Below are 24,886 nucleotides of genomic sequence, written 5' to 3'. Positions count from 1 at the left end.
ATCCATATAAATCTAATACAGCTTATATGCAACAAAATATCAAAGTTCCCAACATCCCTTTAGCTGAATGTTTGTTTAATTCCCTTCTCCACAAGGGTTTCAAGAAGAAAGGTGGTGAGTGCTTCTGCTAGTACTCTTTGCTGCTCTGTGTACTGCTCTGCTTGGATTTTTAAGGAGGAGACAAAGGGATTCCCAAAACACCATTAAATGAAATCTTTCAGTCAACAGCACAGGTCAGAGGATTTCACACATAGCTGTACCTATGGCACAACTACTTACTGAAGGTTTCAGAGGGAAAAGGCAGCTCTTGGCAGCATCTTTGGCACTTTGCGAGACCTTACAGTTGAGATCTGCTTCTGAGCCATTCAAATTCAGCCTCTTCCACCTCCAGATCTTACCTTTTTCACATTCTGTCACACAGAAATCCCATAAGGTTGCACTTGATTCATTGCTGAATCAAAGTGTCTCGTTCTGAAGAGCTGCAGCTGTTCTGTGTCTGCATGCTGCATCTACATTACTACAAAAAGCTAAAGACATGCTTGACTCTCCTTTTCCACAGCTTAATTTGTCTTGGTCTTGTTATCAGGCTAGAAGATCACAATGTAGAATGCTAACATGCCCTATAGTACTATTCTCCAAACACAGAGAATTATGCTTGTAACTTAAACTTAAATTGTGATTATTGATTATTAGGAACTGCAGCTTTATATACATCCGATGATGCAGAAAGTTCCAGCCTTATCATCAATATGAATCATTAAAGGTCGAGTTAGGAAATCCTCTTTGATGTTCTGTATTATTCTATATTTAATGTACTCTTTGTTACATTTGGCTAAATAAGCTTGTTCAGCAAAAAAACCCAGTTTTTATCTGCTCTTTTACCTCTTTTATCCCAACTTTATTTCTTGTTGCTCTAACATACTCTATTACTAATTACTGCATTACTGACTATTACTAATTGCTATATTATGTAACTGGATTTCTCTGCCTTTTTGTAGGTCATGATTTTTTTTTCCTTAATAAAACAAATAAAATGAGTCTCAAGATACTTAGAGGTTTAAATCTGTGTCAGCTAGTTGTCAGGCTCTGTTTTACCTTTGTTCCTAAAGAAAGCCATAGTTTTTCACTGTTGCAACTCCTATGCAAATCCAGCTCCCTTTAGTTTGACATCAGTGATCAGACTTCTCTGTAGTGGCTAATATTAGCCAGAGTAAATGGAATTCTCTCTTGATTCTACACTGATTTCACACTGACTGCAAACACTTCTAGCGTTCTATGCACCAGGAGTATCTTCTCTCTTTTTTTCTCAGTAGCAATAAAGCTTTTTAACTCTCCTCAGCTGATCCACTGTGCATGTTCAAGTCATGGGGTGAGGAGAGAGTAATGACAGGACTTCTCACAGCCTTCATCCTAAATTTGCAGGAATTCCTGAATCTGAGCACTGGTGGGAATGGCCAGGGGAAGATGCTGCTCACCAAACATAGTACTACCAATTTGTTGAATGGTGAGAGTATGAAGCAGAAGGCAAGGCAGAGAGGTTCAGAGAGGTTTGATGAGGTAGTTTGGGAAGCGACTCCAAAGGCCAGTTTTACAAAATGTGAACTATGTGAGTCCAGCCTGTGCCTCGCTCAGCTCCCATCCTGGCCCTTCCCTCTTCACAGTACATCTGGCTTAACAACTTAGAACCGGGAAGCTTAGTTCTTATGCAAAAAATAAACTAGTCACAGATTCTTGAGGGAAATTACACAAAGCAGACTGGTGTTGTAGAGTATGGTAAATGGCTAATTTTGCCTCTGGTGGAACACTCTTGTTCTACTGAGCATTTTCCCTTTATTTCCATAATTTAGGTTTTCCAGTATGTCAGCATCTACCAGCACTGCAATTCAGACTTTAGTATATATCCTATTTAGTACAAGTTTACTAGTACCCAATAAGCAGAAATAAATAGTTTCAAAACCAGAAATTAATTTATTTAATCCTTAGTGCCTTCTCTTATCTGCTTAGCTGTAAATATTTATATGAAAGTTAATATATTACTTGCTTTCCATATGTCTGTCCTGAAACCACACCTCAGCAGCTTCTGAAGGAAGCTTATTTCCTTATTTCCTTATTTAAGGAAGTAAGTCTTTTGCACCCTGCTAAACTAATGTATACAAAATATTATGGAAGCAGAATAATTATTGTTCCAAGAATAATGAGGCATGAATAAGAATAATAGAAATACAATCTTTATCAATCATGAGGAAGAAAATAAAATATATTTCAATATTTATTAGAACTTCTACTTTTATAGCTTTTGCCTTCTCAGCAAAGAAGGATATTGGATATTTTCTCTTAACTTAAAGTAATCAAGAGGGACATAAAGATGCTGTTGACCTGTTGATGTCTATTTAAGGAAAGAAATAGAACAGAAAAGGTAAAAGAAAATTCTATGTGCTGGCTTTCCTGAATGTGGCTTAATGACTACTTAATAACATCTTTCTCAGGCATGGCACTCATGAGTGCCTGCTTGTGCCAGTTAAGAAGTCTAAAAAAATCAGTCACTGTACTCTGTACAGAACATTTCAGTCTGCATTCAACATATGTGCTTCAGTTCATGATTCCAAAAGAATTTTTGTAGAAACCAGGTAGATAAGTTTTACTGACTCATTTTCTGTCTCAAGATAATATAGAAATTTAATTAAGGGAAATTGAAGCAGTGGTATTAAAAAGGTGAAGACAGACCTCTCATATGGCTTATGAGAGTTATGGTTCTCACATGGCTTTGAAACTACACAATTTTAAGAATGCATGTTGAATAACTATATATATGTGAATATTCAGTGTCTAGTTGCACAGGTTCGTTGATAGAATAAATATTTTAAACTCATTTTCAAGCACTGAAACTACACTTAAGCAGAAGAGAAAATTAACTGTTTATTTATGGAGACATTGTTTGATGTGTGCAATAAATAAAACCGCCATATTCATAAAATAATTCCATTTATAATTTTCCTCTTTAATACATTCCAATAATACTGAAGGTAAAACTTTAATTAAAAAGATAGAAGATGTAGAGTGAGGCCCAGTACACCAATGGTGTAGGTGAAATGGAAAAACAAGGGTGGAAAATACTTCCTTAGGTAGTCATGTTCTAACTCCTTTACATGAGAACCAATTTAATCTGCACCAGTCCTACTTCTGACTCAAATTTCAGTTAAGCATTGGGGGAGCAGGAAAATAAGCAGATTAACTCTGGTTGTACATACAATACATGAAAGTCATATTTTTGTGGTACATACAATCACAACACTTCCCATAAGGTCCACTGACAGTATTACACTCATCTCTCAAAGGCAACACCTTTCAAAGCCAACAACAGAGAAACACTTTGCCATAAGTGCCAAAATAAAAGAAACAGCTAAACAGTATCCAAGTCCCTCTTACATGTTCATAAACATTCCTATGCTCTTTGCAGTTAAAACTACATTTGCAAAATACCCAAATAACCATGCAGCACATCTACAGAGTTTTAAATCATCTTAAGCCATTTTCATGGTCTTGGTTTTGTCAATTCTATTTTCATTAACAGGGCTTTCCATTTGGAAATGGACTTTACTAAAGCACTTCTATTTTCCCATAATGAAATGTATATTCTAGAAAGTAATTATATCAAGTGTATTCGACTACATTATCTGCAAAATTAATAATTATAATTAATAATTAATATTTGATGTTTTATTTGCATTCAAATACTAAATGTCTCATTTTGCAGTAGCTTTGCCAATCCTGGGAGCAAGGAAAAACAACCTGGAAATAAAATTATAAACCAGACATCTTTTCCTCAGCCAGATTTTATAGGTCAGAAATCTCGTGTTTTCCACTTAAAATGCGACCTAAATTAATGAAGTCTTTTAGAGGACACTAAATTATTTTTGTATAATAGAAATTTAAATTGAAAATATCTTGATTATTTTAATTAACACAGTCTATATGACATGACCCTGCTCCAGATAGCAGGAAATTTTGGATAATACATTTAAGGTTACACTGCTATGTAGATATTCAGATTCTTGGCACTCTGCCACAATTGGGATGAAAGCTTTTGTTGGTTTATAAAACACTTTTCCAAGTGCTAAAAAGCCACTATTAAACTATAACACTGCATCTTCCAGTTTTCAACAGATCAAGATAACTCTCTGTTCAACTATATGAAAGCCATGAACAAGTTTCAATAACTCATGCCATCCATCACTCAATAAATATCTTTTTTCCTTCTCTTAGAGTTCTTAAATCATGGCACTACTGTTCACTCTGATAGACAATTATACTGCTTCTTTCATTTGCTTTAACTTATCCTTCTTAAATTTAATAATCAAGACCACTGTGTGTTAAGTGTTTCGCTGCACATTTCCAAAATTTTATTATAGACACACAAGAAACTCTTACTGAAGAAACAACCTGGCACTCATCTATTACTTTCTAATAGGATGTTGGATATTTCCCTTTAGCATATTTTGTTGCTTTTCAAAACAAAACTCCCTTGCCTTAGTATGATAATCTTGTTCCAGCCTGGAATCTGATCCTGCTACCTGTTTGTACTTGTTCATTTTCATTTGGCGACTCCTTTCTTCTACATCCATTGCACCTGTTAAGTTAAAAACAGAAGAAAAAAAGGAAATAAGTACACAAACAGTCATCATTTCCAAGGTTAAAATTATGCTCATGGAAGTTTTAACAGAAAGAGATGAAATTTGATTTACTTAAATTCTGTGCATGTAATTTTAGTTCCTGAATGATGATTTTGCAGAAAATCAAAAAGTTGTAACAGGAGGAAAATAGCAGATAAGTATTTCAGCAGAATCTTAATAAGTGTTGTATTATCTACACAATTCAAATGAAGCCAACTTTGTGAGAAAAAATCAATATAAATGAAACACAATGTTTTCACAGAATATAATTTTGCTATTTCAAGAATATTCAAGGGAAATTGAGTCTTTTATTTAACAAGGAGGAATGCAAAGATAACCTGCTTATTTTGGGTAGAGATTCTGGTTCTGCATTTATTATAGTCTGACATATCAAAATTAATAATCAAGTAACACCCACAGACTAGCAGACCTTCCATTTACTATTTGAGTATATTTTAGTATGCTCAAAAAATTCAAAGAAAGACTAAAGGAATCTTAAAGAGCCACCCAGTGGCATCACTGTATTACATTCTAATGAAACACAGCTTCAAGAACAATTTCAGGATTCACTCTTCTTGGATAAAGCACGTGGTTAGTTTCAGTCAGGGATGGGTCTCACTACGTGACCCAGGCAGTAGCTGGTTTCAACAAACTGGTACTGAAATACTGTAATTTACAGTGTAAAATAATAAAGAAATCAGTGCCAAAGCTGAGGTGGAAGACTAAGAAATAGAAAAATGAAAGTAAGCCAACAGCTCAGAAACGATTTTCAAACCAAATATTATTAGCTGTCATACACACATAAATTTGATTCTTTTCCACTTAAACCTCGTATAAGTCAAGAATAAATCATTATCCACCGAATGCTAAAAAGCATTCATTTTGACTGACATTTGTCTTTAACTGACCATAATTTTAATGTAAAAGTTGTCTAGGATTAAAATTTCAGAATCCCACTAATCATAAATAAAAATTTCTGTATATTGCATGTATTGAGCAATATGAACTATATTTATGAAACTGATGTGAGATTATTAGATTCCAGTGTACTACAGAAACCTGTTTTAAACTCTAAACCTCAGTTGTAAGTCATAATCTAACAGCAAAGTGGGGCTCTGCACAGAACCTGGGCCTCTCAGCTTTGTATTTTCCTTCTTGAGAACAATAAGGGTAGTAGCACATACTATGAGAGCTGCCAGGTAGATGTTGCAGCACTTACTAGGAAATCTGGAAGGAGAAGAGGTAAAAGGAAGTGGGAGTTCAAAAACACTAAGCTGTTCTGTCCTCTATAAACACTCTGGCTTCAAGTTTTTGTATTCTAACTCTCTATCTTTACATCTAACAACAACACAAAAGAAAAGATTTCATCAAAAATTCGAAGAGAAATTAAAATCTAAAAAAATTAAAATTAAGAAAAATTAATAAGAAAAATAAATGGTGTTTTAAAGAGAGAAAAAAATTAAAAAGAGAGAAGCAGGTGAAAATTTCTAAAATAAAATGCAGTTCATTTTTCCTATCATAATTTTCCTCAACCAATATAGAACCCACAGCAGTGTTTGTCAATTTATCATTAAGATGAAGTGACTTTTTTAGGATCTAGTTTTAAAAACTCTACTTTTTTTTTTCTCTTGGAAAGAAAAACTTTACACTGGAAAACATTCTCTTTTTTTCAATGACAGAAGTAACCCTTTTTTTTTTTTAGTAAAATATTCCAGGTCTCCTCTCAAAGAAAGAAATAATTTTCTGCTGAAATCAAAATCTTCTTGCCATTTTTCAGTAATGTAAGAAAGGAGACATTTTTCACAGAAAGGAAAATCTTTTCAATTTTTCTTATGTTTTATTATGAAATCATGGCATGTTTTCTTTGTCTGCAGACATTCTGCCAAATTTCAGGAAATTGCAAGTGAAGAAATAACAATTCTTGAGCATAAATTAGAAATTCCACAATTACTTGAGAAAATATTCATTCTTATCTATGATCAGTTGCCAAAGTGAAAGTTAGATTTCTACAAATTCATTTGCCTATGATTTGTAAAAAATATGCCACTCAAAAGGGGAGCATAAGATAGAAGGTCTTGGTGTGAGTCCTCTGCAACAAAACAAGCAAAATCTGTAGCTTATTTTCTCTCAAGAGAAAAACAAGACAGAAAAAATTTGAAAAAAAAATTATTCAATTTCCATAAAATCTTATTAAGGGAAAATCTAACTTCCTCTGCATTTTTGAAACTGTCTTTAACAAGTGAGTGAATTCTTATGTGCAAAAAGAGGAAAACCCGAGGGCAGTGGATAGTTCATGATGCAGAAGATAGCTCCGGTTCTACTGTACATGGAAGTGACATGCAGGAAGAGAGCGCAGGGTTACTGTGTGCCCCGGGCTGAGCTCACTGCAACTCCAGCATGAGGCAGCTGTGACCTGCGTGGCAGTAGGAAAGGTTGAAAGAGTGTCATGGCACTTCCCATTCCTGTGGTCCAGCATGAAATCATGGCACACTAAGTGGTGGGAATGCAGGGCTAGCATCACCTCCACTTCTGCTGGCATATCTCTGCTTAGCTGACACCCATGTGGGAGGGTTTAGCAGGAGCAGAAAATACTTCTAGAGAGTTCTGGGTGCATAAGAAGCTTCAGCTTTTAACATGAGTTTGGTAACCAAGGTAGAACATCAGTCCTATCCTAAGGACTCCATTGCAGCCAGGAGCTGTTCATGGAGCATGTGTCAACAAACCAGGAGTAACCTGAATCTAACCATTAGTTATCAATAGTGGTTAAAATGTAGGAGCATAAGCTTTCACACACCTGAATCACTCAAGGCTGAGTGAGCCCTTGTGTTATTAGATCCTGAGCTGGAGCCCAGTGGAACACATTTGCAGGACTATAAAGACTGGCACTATAAAAGTTAAAGCTGCTTTTGACATTCTGAAGACTTGCCAGTGTATCAAAGTGTAGGCAACCAATCAGGTAAAATGAGTTCATCTCTGCTTGAACATCCTTGTAGAATTTTGCTTATAAACAGCAGTTGTGCCTCCAACAGAAATATCCAATGAGTCACTCAAATTCCAGCCATATAAACACAAAAAATAAGACTGAAGGGAAGAACAAAGCCTGGTGCTGCTCACCAGACAAAACTGGGGTCATTGCCCGGAGTTTTGATTTTGAACTCTCTAACATTAAAAACCCATGGCCTGAAGGTTAGTTCAGTGGGGTTTTCATGGGCACAAGGCAATTCCTGGCTGACAGGGAGACAACTGCTGATTCATTACCAGCCATTCCTCATATTTTCAGAAGAGAACGTGCTGAGGGAAAGCAATATAACTACAGAGAGAAGACTCCTGAAATGCCTGAGTAAGGCACAGAAGGACTGTGCAGTGCAGCCCTGTAATTTGTCAGATCCACAAGGACCGCAGTGAGAGGCTTGTGCTAGAGCTTAGCTCTAGTGACTGTAGCAAGCTAAACCTTCAGCCACATGAATTTGACTCTTGTTTTTATCTATGGATATGTAACCACTAGACAATGAACTATCATTTCAACTTCAGCTATAGGATAGTTTATAACAAAAGTAGGGAACTTCCTCAAGACACAGACAAAGGGGTGCCTGGAGGCTGTGGGAGTAAATCAGAAGAGAAGACCCCAGATGCTGCAAAGAGGACTGGATGAGCAGGAGTGCAATCAGAAAATGAACCCACCTACAGAGACTATAGAAACCAGTAACAAGCAACAGGCAGGGCCCCAGTTAAGAGAAATCCAGCTTAAGCTGTCACTACAATTGCCTATTAAACATAGGAAGAATAGGAACTCTGCTTGATTCTTTTACTGAAGTGAAAGCTAGGGATAAGCCCTGTTGAAGTAAGATCCACATAATTCATACCATGGTCCAGGTGATGGCCGTATAATTCCATTCCTACAACAGGACTCAAGACAGGCACTAAAATCACTGCTTCAGCTTCAAATAAAAATCATTATTTTTATGTTTTAACTTGAAATAAGCTAAGATGAAATAAGATTCAGCTACTTCACCATTAAATCAAAGGGCTGTAATCAGTGATTTGATTAATACCTAACTTTTCCTAACCCCTCAGCTGCTCAGTCACAGTTTTACAGGGAGATAAGCAATCATTGAATTCAGCCTGGAGCTAAAGAATGTGATTTGCCCTTCAGGTCAAATATTGGCTACTCTCTAGGGTAAGACTCTTCAGCTCATAGCCTGTGATCCACACCAGAAACAAAAGGGACAACAAACTGGCCTTATCATCCAACTCAGCCTAAGGCAAACCTATCTGGTTAAAAATCACAATGAATCCAGCTGGGACCTCTGCTTTTTCGTTCTTTCTTTCATTGTCTTCTCCAGTGGGACTTACTAAAACATCCCAGTTCCTAGAGATGCTGGTGTTGGAGATCCTATACTGGGATCTGAGTTAGGAAGAGGAGTTTGATGTACAGTGAGGCTTCTGTGGCACAAAGAGTTAAAGGGAATCTGAAGAAGAAGAGTGGAGTTTCCCTTATAATATTAGAACAGATTTAGTTTTAAACACATACGGACAAAAGGAATAGAAAATTTGGGAGGCACAGCCACTAAGGAATGGGGAAAAAACTCATTTTGCAGGGACTAAAGTAACATTGATATCTTGGAAACCAGAAACTTGTAATAGAGCAGAAAAATGTGTGCAGGTGAGCACCCTCTGTGCTTGGAGAGGGGAGGACATAACAGAGGTCTTAAAGTGTATAATATCTGCATTTAGCTGATTCTAGTCTCTTTCTTATCATTTCTCACCCTTATTTGACATCCTTAAAATAGCAAAGGAAATACATTTGAGAAAATCCTTTCTTAGTTTCCATTTCCTAGTGTCTATTTTGAAATCCGCAAAATACATCAAAATTGCACTCCAACTCTTTGCTACATATTTGCCTAAACATAACAGATCAAATAATTTAAGGGAAAAACAGAAAAATATTTTTAATAAGTCACCCTACCTGTATCCCCATTCTCTGGATCTGTTTTCTTTTCTTCTACAAACAAATGAAAGCAATATGTAAAACAAAAAAAAAAGAGGGGGAGAGAAAAAAATGCAGAAATAATAATAAAAGTAATATAAAAATGCATTAAAAAGGAAAACATTAACAAAACTCACCAAATTAATATAACTTGAAGAATTTAGTCAACCAACCAAGTATGGTGCTCTAAATCTAGAGGCATATTCACTGCATGCTAGTGTGTATATTTGTGTACTCCTGCTGAACGTTTACTGAAGGGAACCCATGGGTATTTTGTGCACTTCCAGAATCATTAACTCAAGAAAGAGAGAGCAAGGCAGGTGTCAGGTAGAGTTCCTTTACAGTTTCCTTGATCAGGATGACACAATAACAGAAATAAAACAAATTTGCTTGTGCTGTAGTTTTTATGCAGTGCACATACGAGATACAGTCTAATGGTTCAGGCATAAAAGCTGAATGCATCAGAATGGGTTTTGGCAATTACTTTGAATCTTCATTGGTTTAATCAATTCTCATAGCTTCTACAGGTTAAAAGGTTTAATAATGATATTACTGTAACTTGTCTTAGAGTTAAAAATTACCAAGAAAAAAAGACACTAAAATCAATACTCAGAGCCCAGTTCATGCACATAAACTTATCTGACTGACACCAACAAATGCTCTGAATGCATATCAAAGGCTGTAAACGGCTCAGGGCACTTTTCTGTCACAAAGAAATGAAAATACATCAGATCCCTATCAAATAATGTGGCAGCTCATAAATAACCTGAAATCCAGTTTGGGTAAATGTGAAAGAATTTTAAGTCAAATTAAATTTACTTTAATTAGAAATACATTGACTTAGATTCTGTTTCCTTTTCAAAATTATATTAAATTCAATTAAAACAATCCCGTGAATATGGAGCAACAGCCCCCAAGCTACATAACAAAAATAGTATGCATTACTAGAAATAAATATTTTTCCAGAGTTATTGGTTATTGATGATTGCTCAAAAAATTATGATTGAATTTACAGTACAGACTGAAGAGGAAAACAGAGCTGTTGTATTATAAGGAAATAACATTTTGTAGGTGGGTATCAAAGCAGAGGACGAAGTCAGACTCGGAGAGAAATCATAGTCAAGTAAGGTAGAACCAAAAGAAGGAAAAGATTATTTATACTGCAGAGAGTATAAATAATATGCTACACTTCAATAGATCTGGCTTCCTATCATGTGTGGGATCAAAATTATTGTTCTGCTGGGAATTTCTAGTGGAACTGTTAGGCAAATCAATGGGAAACAGATATGGCAGGTCATAAACCTGCACTTTCAGAAATCAGTGGGTATTAAATCAGTTCTTGGAACTTCTCCCATTCCCTAACCTTTCCTGCCCCATACTCTATACCATTTTTAAATATGGCATTTTGCATTCTTCTGAGTTGGCCTTTAGGCAGCCTGGCCTTACTATCTCTGTGGGCTGTGGATAATGCTATGAAAATAGCAGAGAATGATAGTTTTGATTGCTTTTCAACCTTTCAATTTTTTCAATTTTTCTTCTACTTTTAAAATTCTGTGATGAATATAAAATCTACAAATACAATTTTTTCTACTGTTGCATTACTTTCTAAAGCAGAAAGCAATTTGATAGCAATACCACTGATCCAACATAATGCATAATAGGGGAAAGTGAATTGAGTCATTAAAACACCTTTGAGCTTGAGCTCAGAGAGAATGATGACATTTCTTAGTCCATATGCATAATGAAATCTTTACTTTGCCTAAATATTATCTTAATACAGAAATCTTATACTATATAGGGTAATTAATTTTTTAAGATGCCTAGAAGTCCATTCAACCTTATGTCTTGATGTCTTTCAAACATGAATCTTTAAATAAATACATTGTCAAAATAAAGGAGTTTGAAACCTACCCAACCTCCACTCGTTCTAGGTATAAAAAGTACATAAAAATTATTTCCAAATGGGATTGTAGAAATTAATATCATAGTATTGGCAAACACAAAAGTCTACTAGATTATTGAATTTTAGAAGTGTAATTGAAGTGCTGTGACAAATCTCAACAATGGATAAAACCAATTTTGTTCAGTTCTACTGCTTCCACCCAAGTAAGATCTTTCTCAATTCAATCTTCTGTCCTTTCTAGTACTTCTTCAGACAGCTCTTCACAATACATCTGAAACCTCAGTTTGAAGAGCAGGATCTACTGTGCCGACCTTTCTACTAAAAATCTAAAATACATATATTTACCAAGTAAAAAAATATTAACTTCGCAGCAGCAAAGATCTTTGGTGCAGCTATGGGCTTAGTCATCACCTCTGAAAGAATCCAGAGCAGGTTCAGGATGTTGATACTAAAGTAATTAATGCTTTTGCTTGTAATGTGTTCAAAACATAAAAACTCTAAGGAGCCTAGAAACTGCTGAAAACCCATAGGTCACTATGAGATTATTTTAAAATGTCTCAAACTGAATAATATGAGATGGCAAAGTCACTCCTAAAAAATCTTGATCTGTTGTTTTTTTTTTTAATATGACCAGTATAATCACATTAATCAGTATTTTTTCACATGACTTGATTTAACCTTGGTTTACAAAGTGAAACACATATTTTGTATCCTGTGGTGTAATGATCTCAGTTCAAGAACTAATTTTTTTCAAATCTATACACTTTGGAGAAAATAAATTAATGCTTTCAAAAAGGAGACATTTCTGCACATTACAGAAAATAACTGTATGTTTTCAGTTTAATCAAAATACAGACATATTTAAGTATATTGATGAAATACAGAGATGACTATAGAGAGATTGAGATGCTAAAATATTCTCTCTCAAAACCTTCTTCTACCACCACAATAGACTTATAATGACCACTGAAATTTTATTTAATAGTAGATATATCCATGGTCCCATAGTTTAATTCCCTGCTCTTTCTAACTGGTCCTAACAGATCTGAGAGATATCTAACAATCTAACTCTATCTGGAAGATAAAATGACTAGAAAAGAATTCTTAATAAGAGTCTGATTCAAGAGTAGACTTGTCAAGAGCTAAATCTGATCTAAAATGACCTCAGTTTTGTTGGAAATGCCATAACTCAATGAGCTTTGCTGTTCTCATGGGTACCTGGAGGTGCCAGGGCCCTACCAGACTTTACCCATGCCCTACCAAGAAGTCTCATGCAGCAGGGACTCCAAGTTCCTTGGAACAGAACATGTCCATCTCTGTACATGACAGAATAGAATAACAGTTCCACAGAAGAAGCAGGACGGCAGACTTCTCCCCAGTCATGGATACTGATGGCAGCATTGAACAATTGCTCGAATTTGCTGGCTTCCTGTTGAAGATAAGGGGCAGCCTAATTCTTCAGCCTTAAGATTACAACTGGGAGGTGCTGGGCTTTATAGTCTTCCCAGGGTTTATCTCTTCTCTCACAGCTGACTGCTCTAAACTTAAGGTTAAATATTGGTTCTTTCTTGACCTTTCTCTTCTCTCTCACCTGGGATCCAGGTGAATGAGATTTGCATAAACTGAACAGAGGCCTAAAATAAATCTTGATTTCCTTGCTTTAAATGAAAAAAAATTGCAATTTCCCATGCTGGAGGACGTGCCTGTCATTGCAAGAGACAGATAAGGAATTTGTTTGTTTCTGACTTTAGGAATAAGATAAGACAATAACATAAAAGGTTTTATCCTTCTCTTTTTCATATTTGCAGACACTTAATATCAGCAATATGATAGGGATTCTATTTACACAGTGGATAAATTAGTTCCTTTACTTATGTACTTTACTGAAAATTGAGTCTAATTTCTGAAGGTATTCCAAATTATTAAATAACATTTTATTTTTAAAATCGAATATACAAGTAGTACCCTAACTTTGGGTAAGTACTTCAAAAAATGCTAGCTGAGTTTCTTGCTAGAGATTTCTCTTGAAATGCTTTTCATGAGAATATATGAAAATTGATTTTATTCTGAAAAGAAAAAAAATCCCTGAAACAACATCACAAAACCACAGAATATTCCGAGCTGCAAGGGACCCATAAGGATCATTGAGTCCAACTCCTGGCCCTTTACAGGACAGCCCCAAGAGTCACACCATGTGCCTGAGAGCATCATTTGAACACTCCTTGAACTCTGCCAGGCTTGGTGCTGTCATCCCTGGGGAGCTGTTCCTGTGCCCAGCCACACCCTGGGGGAAGAACCTTTTCCTAAAAACCAACCTAAACCTGCCCTGACACAGCTTCAGGCCATTCCCCTGGGTCCTGTCACTGAGCACCAGGCAGAGATGAGTGCCTGTCCCTCCTCTTCCCCTCACAAGGAGCTGTAACTGCACTGAGGTCTCCTCTCAGTCTCCTTCAGGTTGAACAGATCAAGTCACCTCAGTCATTCCTCACACGGCTTCTACTCGAGCCCCTGCACCATCTTCACAGCCCTATTACCACATCAGGCCAAGGAAAGAAGATTGTCTCCTAAAAGTAAAACATCAAATGTAGAAGTGTTTGCTTAGAACATCAAAACTTGCCAGTTTTGCCTTGTACTCAAAAGGATTACATTTCCTCCCATTTGCTGAGCCATTCAATTCCAACTCTACCTCTAGGGAATTAGCTCTAAATTTTGTCATTCTGGCTTTCAACAGTGGGTGAAATGTAACTGCCTAACTGCTACAGGTCTAGCAAGGTATCAGATGCTGTGATATAAATGGTTACTGAACTTCACTCCAGGCCTTTATGTCCAATTTGGGGCAAATATAAAAAAGGTACTGTTGCAGCAAACAAGCTCTTTCCGAGTCTGTGATCCACAGTCTGAATTTAAAAAAGTAATTAATGGTCGTTGAAGTGTTCTTCTCCTTAATATTACTTATATATTGTTGGTACTTAATATTACTGTTTAAATGTGACTGAAGTGTCAATTATTGCCCTTAAAAGGAGATGCTCAAAAGAAGACTATTTCAGCCAGCCAGCTTCCTAGCAGGGAACATGGCTTCACATTCCTGTTTTCTATCTGAGGATTGCTAGATGGCCTTTTTCTTTTTTCTTTTATTTTTTTTTTCTTGTTGTTTTCAAACTTGACATACTAAAGAAAGACTAAAACCCGGGGGACATTTCTTGCCACTTAAAAAATATTTATCACAATGCTAAAAGCATGTTAATAACATTTCTTTGGATTATTTGCAGAATACATGGCGTTGTTTAGTAAAAGAATTTAATAAAATGGTGTGGTGATCTAAACAGGGAAGTTAAAGAATCTCTACAATCCTGGGTCTATAAATTGATGGGTCAGCTAAGGTGTCCATTATTAGGTATAGATCAGTGCAGATGGTAAAGGACAAAGATCTTTTGAAGCAAGCTGGAAAGTTCTATTTTGCATATTTATTAAAGTGATGATTACGGCTATGGCTAGCCCTTTTTTAATGCTGCCTAGATCCTTTTCTAAGGTGATTTTTGTGCGGTAGACTGTGATGTTTTCTGCACTGCCTCATACAAAGGTGTACATACACTTTAGTAGCTTTCATAAAAAATTGAAGCTTACATGTAAAAAGCATGGAAGAAAGAAGTAGTAAGTCAAATATTAGCTAAAACATCCCATTTTTCTACTTTCAAGAATTGTGGCACATCCTCCCTATACAAATGACATGAAATAGGGTCTTGAAAGCAGAAAAGGAAAATATCTGAGTGGTCACTGGGCCCTTATATTCCGTACTCATAAAAATCCATTCAGATCAACCTAAACATGATAAACTCTACTTTGGTTTCAGGAAAACCTGAGCGCAGTCTTATTATGAAGCTTTCCAACATCCTGTTTTGCATCATGCTTCTCAGAGTTCCCACCACTGGTACACTCCACAGCATAATCACAGAGAATTTCACATTCTGATACTGCCACTTCCAATCATGGGCATAAACACTTGATAATAATTATGCCTCTGCTTTCAGAAAAGCTAACTGGTATTAATAGAGATTCTTCAGCAATCTGAAGAACACAAAAGATCTTCATTAGCATCTGAAAAACTAGAAAGGTGGTCAAAGGTTTAACCAAAGAACACAAAATCATTACCTGCATTTAGAACTCAGAATAGTTACAAATTAAACTACCAAACATTTTGCAAAATTATGCTGTCATTTTAAATTACATAATCTGATGTTTTTACTATTTTAGCTTCAGCAGACTGATCATCAGCCTTTATTTTTGTGGTTTAGTACAGATGGCTACTTTGGAAGTCTTTGGTTTCTGGATTTAATTCTAAACAAAATAAAAAATAAGGACCAAGAGCCTCTCAGCCATCCAATATAATACAGCTATTACTATGCTAAGTACCTACAGACTGAATTCAGATTTTACAAAATTAGACTGAATTTGGAGTTTACCCTTTGGGCTTTGTTGACCAAATACAGATTTAGATGCTTTAAATGTCTCTTTCACAGTCTAAGGCATCAGATTTTAAACAAGCCTGTCAAATTAAATATACAGAAGTATTCAGAGATGCACAAGTAATTTAATCATATTTGTGTTAAAATGTTACAAATTCTACCCAGAAATGTTTTTTCAGTGTAAGGAAAATGGAAACAGAACAAGGCATCATCCTGTTCTTTAAAGGAAAGTGTGTCACAGAATACTGACTACAATAATAACTCAAAAGCAGAGGGGTGTCATGTTCTGTTTATAAAGAGTAAGTACATCACAGTAGATTCACTCTTGGAAGACTTGAAAAACCTCACATGGCTCTGTAAGATAAAAATGAATTTAAAAATCTGTGCTCCTTGTCTTCTACTGAAGCTGATTTCTTAAACAGTCTGAACTGTACCATTTTTTTATCCTTATTTTCTCCTACAGTAGATTTGCCACATCCTTTCACTGTTTGGCTCTCCACTGTCCAGGTCTATGAGCTCTTCAATTTGGTCACTCATCTTCAGTAGGGTTTGCAAGTTTTTGTGGGCTTCATTTCCATCAATCATGTTATTACAAAGAAGCTTCATAATAAAACACAGAAAAAAATGATATTTCAAATCCCTTTTCTATTTGAATTTCACTCTGAAAGTTAACAAAAATTATAATCAAACTTTTGTGTGCTCTTAACATGACAGTTTTATACCAGAGGTTGCAAAAAAGGACTTCAATATCTATTTTCCTGCCTTTCATGGCTCTTTAGAAATGGAACAGTCCCCACTATCTTCTAACTTCCATCCACTTTAAAAGGTTTAGAATGCCTGGGCATCACTACGCCACCCCTTCTAATTCTGGAATAATCAACCTAGAATTAATTACTGCTGTATGTGCCCTGACTGCCTTTGTTCTGGCATGGATCCACCTTTCCAGTGTTTTGATGATTGTTTTTTGGGCAGTTACTTGAGTCAGCTAGATTAATTTTTGGAATTCTGAAGAATGTTCTCTGTATTTCATACATCTGAAGAGCACAGGATCACGTGCAATTGCCAGTAATTTTTGGCACGTTGATAACTGGTTGGTCTGACCCATCCTACAGATGAGAATAAAGCTTCTCACTGAGGCTCCTGGGCAGACAAGGGCTCACTTCCACTTCTCCTGAATGAATACATGGGGATGTGAACAGGCACACATCTCCTCAACAATTTTAGATCACAAGATCTAAACCTACAAAACATTAATTTGAAACCCTGCATCTCAAAGCTCCTCCTTCACCCAAGGTGAATGATTAACAGGGTCAAACAGGGTTTAATCATTAAGGACACTATCAAGCTCTACTGCTGTCACATAACAAAATTTGTATTAAAATACTTCTGCTTCTTATCTTTTAGAATTTACTTTTGTGTTCAAAATATACAGCAAAAGCTTTACACACACACTTTTATAAAACTTTTCAATAAAAAATTCTAGATTTTTTCAAGGAATAAAATTTTATTTTTTACAATTATAGATTATAATATCCTGAGAGAGGAAATTGCAACATTTTTCTATCAATACAATTGTAACATATTCAGATATTTAGCTTTCACAAAACTCCTTGGTCTAATAACACCTAAAATCAATAGCAAATCCTCTGGAATACATGCGTAGTTAGTATCATGTCAAATAAACCATGATACATAAATTATGTGAGAACCACTCTCTAAGAAAACCTGTAAAGGGATAATCCTAGATTCACACATCTTAAAGCAATTTCTAAAACAATGGTAAAACACTTTGTTCTAAAGTATGCCTTTGAAATGTCACCCTTGCTTTTTAGCTGTGCTCCAGGTGTACTGAAAAGTGTAATCTATATTGTCACTGAGGCAAATGTGGAAGAGGACCTGTTCCAAACATACACCTGAAAATATGTTGCTATACACACAACAAACTATTTTCTTCTGAGTTTAAGGGCAGTAATAACAGCTATTGCAATTGCAGCGCTGACCATGCTTTTGCATTTTTGTGCTAGACAATTAAATTCATCACTGCCTAATAGTTTACTCAGGTTAAGTAATAAACTCATGGGGTTTACCTAACACCATGAGCTAAGTAGCGCTTTGTAGAATTGTGATGTCAAAAAAAATAATAATAAACACTATTACCTACTCATGCATGTTCAAGAAACACAGGTGATGAAAATACATGTTTTTTTCTTACCATTTTAAGGTCTGATTTCTTCCTGCACCGAGAGAGATATGGACTGATTCCATATTCTGATTTAATATATTGATTCAGTCAATAACTCAGAGGAAGGTTTTTGAATAAAAAGGCCCACATCTTTTATTATGAGCAGATAGGAAATGGGTCACCCCATCTTCTAACTTCATTTTTGTAATAAAAAAGATTCAGAATCACTGCACAGGAACTGGAAATTAATCATAAGCACAAGGTAAGTAAACTCAGTCATTCTACAGCATAAGCTATTAATTCCTAATAGCAGTGATTTACAAAAGAGGGATTTCAGGAAACCCTGCCAATTGTCTTCCCTATCCATGCTTAACTTTTTTTACCCTGTAATTATAACAATTCCTATTTTGAGATTTGTTTAACAAGAAAACCACAGTGAATAACATCTGCAAGATTCTGTGAAAATAATCTGTGACTCTAATTAGGACAAGACCAGTACAAAAGGTGAAACTGAGCACTGAAGGAGCCAGTCAGAGTAGAGAAAAGACAAAAATGTTTCACTAAATATCACCTAAGTTAAATGGACCAGTCAGTGCACCCCAAAACTTCTCCAGATTTGCTGACCTAAATGGCATCCAAGTGGCTTCTCTAATTTGTTGGAATAATAGCAGAGTCACAGGAAACTAATTAAAGCTTTTACGCAGTAATTGTAAAATTAAAATTTTATAGCTGAATTTAATTGACTTCAGTATGGGGAATTTTGCTGTTCTACATACCACTACTGAACAAACAGGGAAGTGTGAACAAATACTCCATTTTCAGAGCTAGGATGCTTTGATAGGTGTTAGTTCTCTGCCAATAATATAAAGTACATGGAAAATTCAATAAAATGGCAGATTAAAATTTGTTATGAAAGAAACCGTAAGTAATGTACAATATGAAATAAAAGCCTCATAAACAATGCAGCTAAGTGAGAACTTCAATTTTTGACTTCTTGCTCTCATACTATCATAACATTTTGATTTACACTTTTTGGCATGGGAAAATAGCTTTTCTTCACTAAAAACTCTACTTCTAATTGAAACATGTTTTATTCAAAAAAATAAATTTGAAATTTCAGTGCATCAAATTTAACTTACTGAAATTATTCCGTTTTGAAGTGACATCCTCCCAGAGTCAAAAAAGAACTAATTATGTAAGTTTCTGCAGCTTATGTAGCAGTTTTCAAATGCATAGATAAAACAAATTACAGATTGTTTTCACGTGTTAGCTGGAACTTTAAAGGCTAATTTTCAGATTTGAGATGGGAAATAAGAACTGATATGATAGAAATCAAATCAGTTAAAATTCTTAAGGTATAAACTACTTGTCATCAGTTACCTTTCATCACTTTTTATAGAGTACCTAGTTAATAGGTGATAAAAATTACATAAGTGCCTTAAACTCAAATTCTTTCACCTTGACAGTGTTTTGCCAGTATATTGAGGGGGAAGAGAGGGAAAAGTATGTGAGGCGAGCTGTGATAAAATCTATAGAAAAGGTAAAATGAAAAAAATAACACAGAGAAAAGCAGTAGAAGAGACAGACCTGAGTTTGTTCTCCTTGATGATTCCGCTTCTTCTGTGATCACATCGTGTAATGTACAGACATAGACAAAGGAGATGGGCGTGAGAGGATGTATTCAGAAGGTTAAAACTGACACTGAGGGAAAGGGCCAAAAATTGTTTTAGAGAGAAGTCTGCAGAGCAGAGTTAGTAAGTGGAGAAAAAAATAAAAGACACTAGAAGAAAAAAGAAAGCTGAGAAAGAAGTGGTTAAACTACTGTTGTTGGAAAAGAACAGTAAAGACAGGGTTAGTATAGGAGCTGAGGAAATAATAAAAGTTACAACTGACAGCAAAGTCAATCCTTGCAATGATGCTGAAGAAAAAGCTGGATAGTAAAAGGTATGTTAACTAGCATAAATACTTCTGCTCATGACTGTTCAATTTTTTGAATGTTATCTACTTGAATGCAAATATTATATTTCTCTTTCAAGTATTGAACACTCAGTTTAATGTCCAAGGGACCTCTATTATTATATTTTTCAATTATCAATTTATTGTAATTTATGCTGAACCAAACTTCAGATACCCGAACCAGATTTTTTTTTTATTTTTTTTTTTTTTTTTTTTTGCAAATGTATGTACAAGCTCAGACATTTCAGAATCCACATAACACACTCTGGAAAGAACTGCATTATTGTAATGCTCTGCCAAAGGGAAAATTATCAAGACCAAAATACAGAACATGAGAAAAGAGAATGTATAGCTATTAGCTACCATGGTCATTCCAAATACTGTTTCAGAAGCAGTGTAGGTCTCATCTCACAGAAGTCTAATTTACTACAAATGCATGCAAGTTAAATGCCAAAGCAACTATCTCATTACTTACTTTATTACTTCACATTCAAAAGCACACTGCCATTTTAGACATGGAAAACATCTGAGGGACAGTGCCATGCTATGTACTGAAAATCTATTTGTAGCAAAAGAATGGGAGGAATTAATCTTGAAAAGTAATAATAATTACAAAGAACTGTGAGGCCACTGTTGCTAACAGAACAAATGTTTTCCCCCAAAAATCACCAGAAATAGAAAAAAAAAATCTATAAATGGTCTAATTTGAACATGCAATTTGCTAATGAGTCACAAAACACTGCTCATAAATTATTAATGCTGAAAATACTAGATAAGGAAGTCCAGAAAGTTCTACACACCACAAAAATATCTGTAATTTTATCGGCATTTTATAGTCAGTATCAAGATACCATTGAAAAAATGCAAAATGAGAATAAGCATCACAAATCAATAAAACAAAACCAAAGACAACATTAACTTTTATCTGGTAACCACTGTCTTCTATACTTAAGCAATTTTATATTAGAGTGTTAGATTATATTTTTATCTATTATTAAATGCCAAGACTGTACCAAAATTGTTGCAAAACCAAGCAGCTCGAAACATACATAATTAGAATGCATTTTTAGGCAAATAAATTTTCTTACAGAATGAACACATTAGTGCTATATATGAGATACGTAGTGTGAAAGCATAGCAGCTGTCAGTTTTGGCAGAGGTTGCTATGTCTTTGCAGGTTAAAAAAAACAATAATGGAGTATAAATATTTTTGTATCTGGGCAAGTACAAAGAATCTATTGGAAGAAATTGAAGCAAATGGAAAGATCTGCTCCTCCATGTCATGTTACACTCATATTAATATAAGTGCTATATATAATATATGCTATATATATAGCATATATGCTATACATAATATATAATCAGCTATAATTGAAAAGTGCTAAATAAACAAATTAATCATTATTAGCACCAAAACACAGCTAAAAGTATTCAAAATGTTCTGAAAATATTTTATATTACGTATGTCTAGCCCTGAAGTGAGCACTCCTACTATAGCAAAACCAGTTATTAGAAAGTTTCTATCAAGGCCCCAGTATCCTCGGTTTATTATTTTTAGTACCCATAAGAATGAGCAGTTTTGAGACATGTACTGCAGCAAGAGAAATCCCTCTCTATAAATTATCAAAGTATGGAATCACATTATTTCCAAACCTGGAATATGTCTGGTATGATAATGCAAGGTATTCTAGTAATTCCACACAGACACAACTGAATAGCAAGGAAGCTCTCTGAATATTTTGGAATCAAATGACCAGTATTTGCATGCATATCTGTCACATATCACAATACTTTTTAAAAATAACATTTTTAAAAGTCCTCATGCAAAGTATTCGTTAAGAAAAAAATGTATTTACATATAAAAGTGGCAATCAAAAATCACTCTTAATTACAGATATTTTTCACTTTTAGGTTTTTGCTGCTCAAACATATTAGAAGAAAAATTCTAATAGAAGCCAGAGGGAAAAAAAGATAATAGTTGCCATCTCTCTGTGGATATCTGATCAACTGATACCTCATCTGTTGAGATAAATGGATTATAGTATTTTTCGCATTTATTGATGGAAATATTAAAGAATTAGTAGAAGCTGTGGCATGGTAATGCACCTTCTTTCAAATAATGATGTGAAGAAGAAAGTACTAATAGACTGATTAATTTAGAAACAATACAACTTATGTGAACCAATTTTCTCCTGATTAATAAATCATAATCCATGCTATAGATCTCAAACAATATTTTGAAAAGTCTTTGTTTCTGTAGCATTAATCTAAAAAAAACCCTTTTTGATAGAAATACACTTAAATGCAAGAATAAAACAATGTCAAAACAATTCTATTAAATGTACATCACGTCAATAGGCAGTCTCCATTTGTAGTTATTGCTGTTTTGTGGAAGTAGTATTTATTTGCCTCAATTGTTCATCTCGATGTATGACAGTAGTATGCATAAGGCTATTATATACAGATTTAGAAACAAATTAAAATCTCAATGAATAAACCTAAAAACTTAATGAAAACTTTAAGTCTGAAACCCACCCAAAATAAGTACCATCTCTTTCATCATGCTTTAACACAGAACTGTTCATTGTCAGTAAAGTCACCCATTGAAGAGAAGTATTTAGGAACTTAGTGATCAAAAAAACTTTACATGGCAAACACACCCAACTAAAATTCTTAAAGCAGTAGAGGACAGAGAGATGTAAGTTAATTACTCTTTTTTTTTCTCTCTCAGTGGTTTTCTTAATTTCAGTTTTATCTCTTCTTAGGAACCAGAGATCTTTCACTGCAAATAGAAGCTCAGATTTGAAAAGTCTCATTTCTGGACACTTCACAAAATATGATATGCAATAGCACAATCAAATAAGCATCATCTTAAAACATGGAAGAGACTCTAAGACAGAAATGCTCCATAGAGTCTGAATGTTCCATAATTACATGTCATTAATCTGGATGTGATGAGGCCTGAAGACTGATATAATACATTTAACTCCCAGGAAAGATATCCCCAGACACCATTCTAACTCTGCAATGCTAAGGATACATATATACAAGAGTAGACAGAAAAGCTAAGAGTACAGATATTTTTAGGAGAAGATTTAGATGAAGAGACTATTTTACTACATTGAGATGTGAATAGAATCAGTAGTACTTAATATTCTTTAAACACATTAAGCCACAACTTAGATACAGAGCCTGTCCCACACTTCTCAACTTTTTTAATGAGGTAGCTCCCTTTCAGCTATAGTTCTTTATCTTAAAGCACAAACCTACACACCCTAAATCACATCTGTATACTGGATGTATGCTGACATTTTACTCAAAAATACAGCAAGAAAATACAGGAAGGACTAAAGAAATACATTTAATTCTGCAACTGCATAATATAGGCTATATAAAGTAAGACAGTAAGTATGAAAAATCTTACTCTTATCCAAAGACATAGGACAGTAAAGACCATGGTAGAAAATAACAGAAGAAGAAATTGCAAATATTCTCAGTATCATAAACTCTCTAATTCAAAGTAAATCATGTAGACTGCATAACTTTTTCATAAGTCTCAAGATTCTTCATTCTCTAAATGAAGAATCCAGAGAGAGATTTGTTTTGCTTCTCTGAATAAAGTTCACATGGTAATTTTATAAGGGGGAAAAAGACAAAACAATAACACTTCAAAATATTAATGCACTATAGTTACACATTGGATTGGAATTATTATGAATCCTGAAAAGACAATTACATCTTTTTTCTCTCTGTCCTACCATTACTTTGCCTTTTCTAACCCATTTCTAACCATATCTCCCTTTTCATAATTTTAAATCTCTCATACTTTCAATTCTGACTACAAACTTCTATTAAAATAAACACAATTTTGAACTATTTTTGACTACTGTTTTCACACTTCAACTGAATTCATGGTAATAGATAAGCTACAATTAGTTTTCATTACATAACATTAGATTTCTGAAAGTCTTTGTCTATGTAGGTGTAAAGGCACAGTCCCACCCAGGAGAGAGAATTAAATGTTCCACAGATAAAAATAAGCATGATTCCCTTTAAATTGAAAGCAAATCTACCCATCTAAAGAGTTATCATTTCTGAGCACACATTACCTTTGTATTTTCTGATGTGTTTAACCTACCATTGCTATGATTCCTCTAAAATTTTGTTTTACTTCCATATTACAGAAATATGTCTTCCCAAAAATAATTAAAGGACTCTCAGTTTTTACTCAATTCCAGTCCAAGATTTATAAATCCATTTTACTTATCCTGTTTCTTTTTGTTCAATAATATTAATATATGTCAGGACTTTTTCACAGTTCTGTTCTTCAACTGCTCCTTGGAAATCAAAAGGTTCTGTGGCAAAGTTTGGATATTTGATGACACTGCGACGTTCTCAAGAGCCAGTGATAATGAAACCATTATGGGATGGTCTCAGGTAATAGCCATCAAATCCACTGCCTCTCTGTAGGAAAAACAGGGGAAAGCCAATACTGTTTTCCTTGCTATCTCGCAAAGGTAGTTTTTGCATCGTCATCTCTGGATGGAGACACAGGTTGCTAGACCTTATTCAGCTTCCAATATTTTGTATTGAGAGACAGGGAACAAAACTGAGTATCTCTGCTATTGTACCCTAAACTATGTGGTTTTTCCATTTTAGTTACCTCGATGGGTTCAAAAGACTCTAGTGATGATATTGATGAAAATAATTGCTTTTTAAGAAAAA

At 34.8% G+C, this 24,886-nt stretch overlaps 1 protein-coding gene across 37 annotated transcripts in view; it reads right to left on the bottom strand.

Annotated features, from left to right (window-relative positions):
• The window catches only part of RIMS2 (regulating synaptic membrane exocytosis 2), a 447,907-nt gene that overhangs the window by 86,552 nt on the left and 336,469 nt on the right, over positions 1-24,886 (bottom strand). For 8 of the 37 annotated variants that reach the window (XM_058833029.1, XM_058833034.1, XM_058833023.1 and 5 more), the window contains 2 exons: positions 19,793-19,825; positions 4,527-4,627 (listed from right to left, as the gene is read on the bottom strand). The exons of 20 other annotated variants lie outside the window; for them this stretch is intronic. In XM_058833029.1, the coding sequence (XP_058689012.1) occupies positions 4,527-4,627; positions 19,793-19,825 (134 nt within the window). Of the gene's footprint in view, positions 1-4,526; positions 4,628-9,636; positions 9,673-19,792; positions 19,835-24,886 lie in introns of all 37 variants that reach the window. 9 more of the 37 variants (XM_058833028.1, XM_058833026.1, XM_058833027.1 and 6 more) reach the window with 5 other exon arrangements.

The sequence above is a fragment of the Poecile atricapillus genome, chromosome 2 (assembly GCF_030490865.1).
Source record: "Poecile atricapillus isolate bPoeAtr1 chromosome 2, bPoeAtr1.hap1, whole genome shotgun sequence".
Classification (NCBI taxonomy): Eukaryota; Metazoa; Chordata; class Aves; order Passeriformes; family Paridae; genus Poecile; species Poecile atricapillus.
Note: the sequence above shows the minus strand (reverse complement) of the source record. Positions and strands in the feature narration are given on the sequence as shown.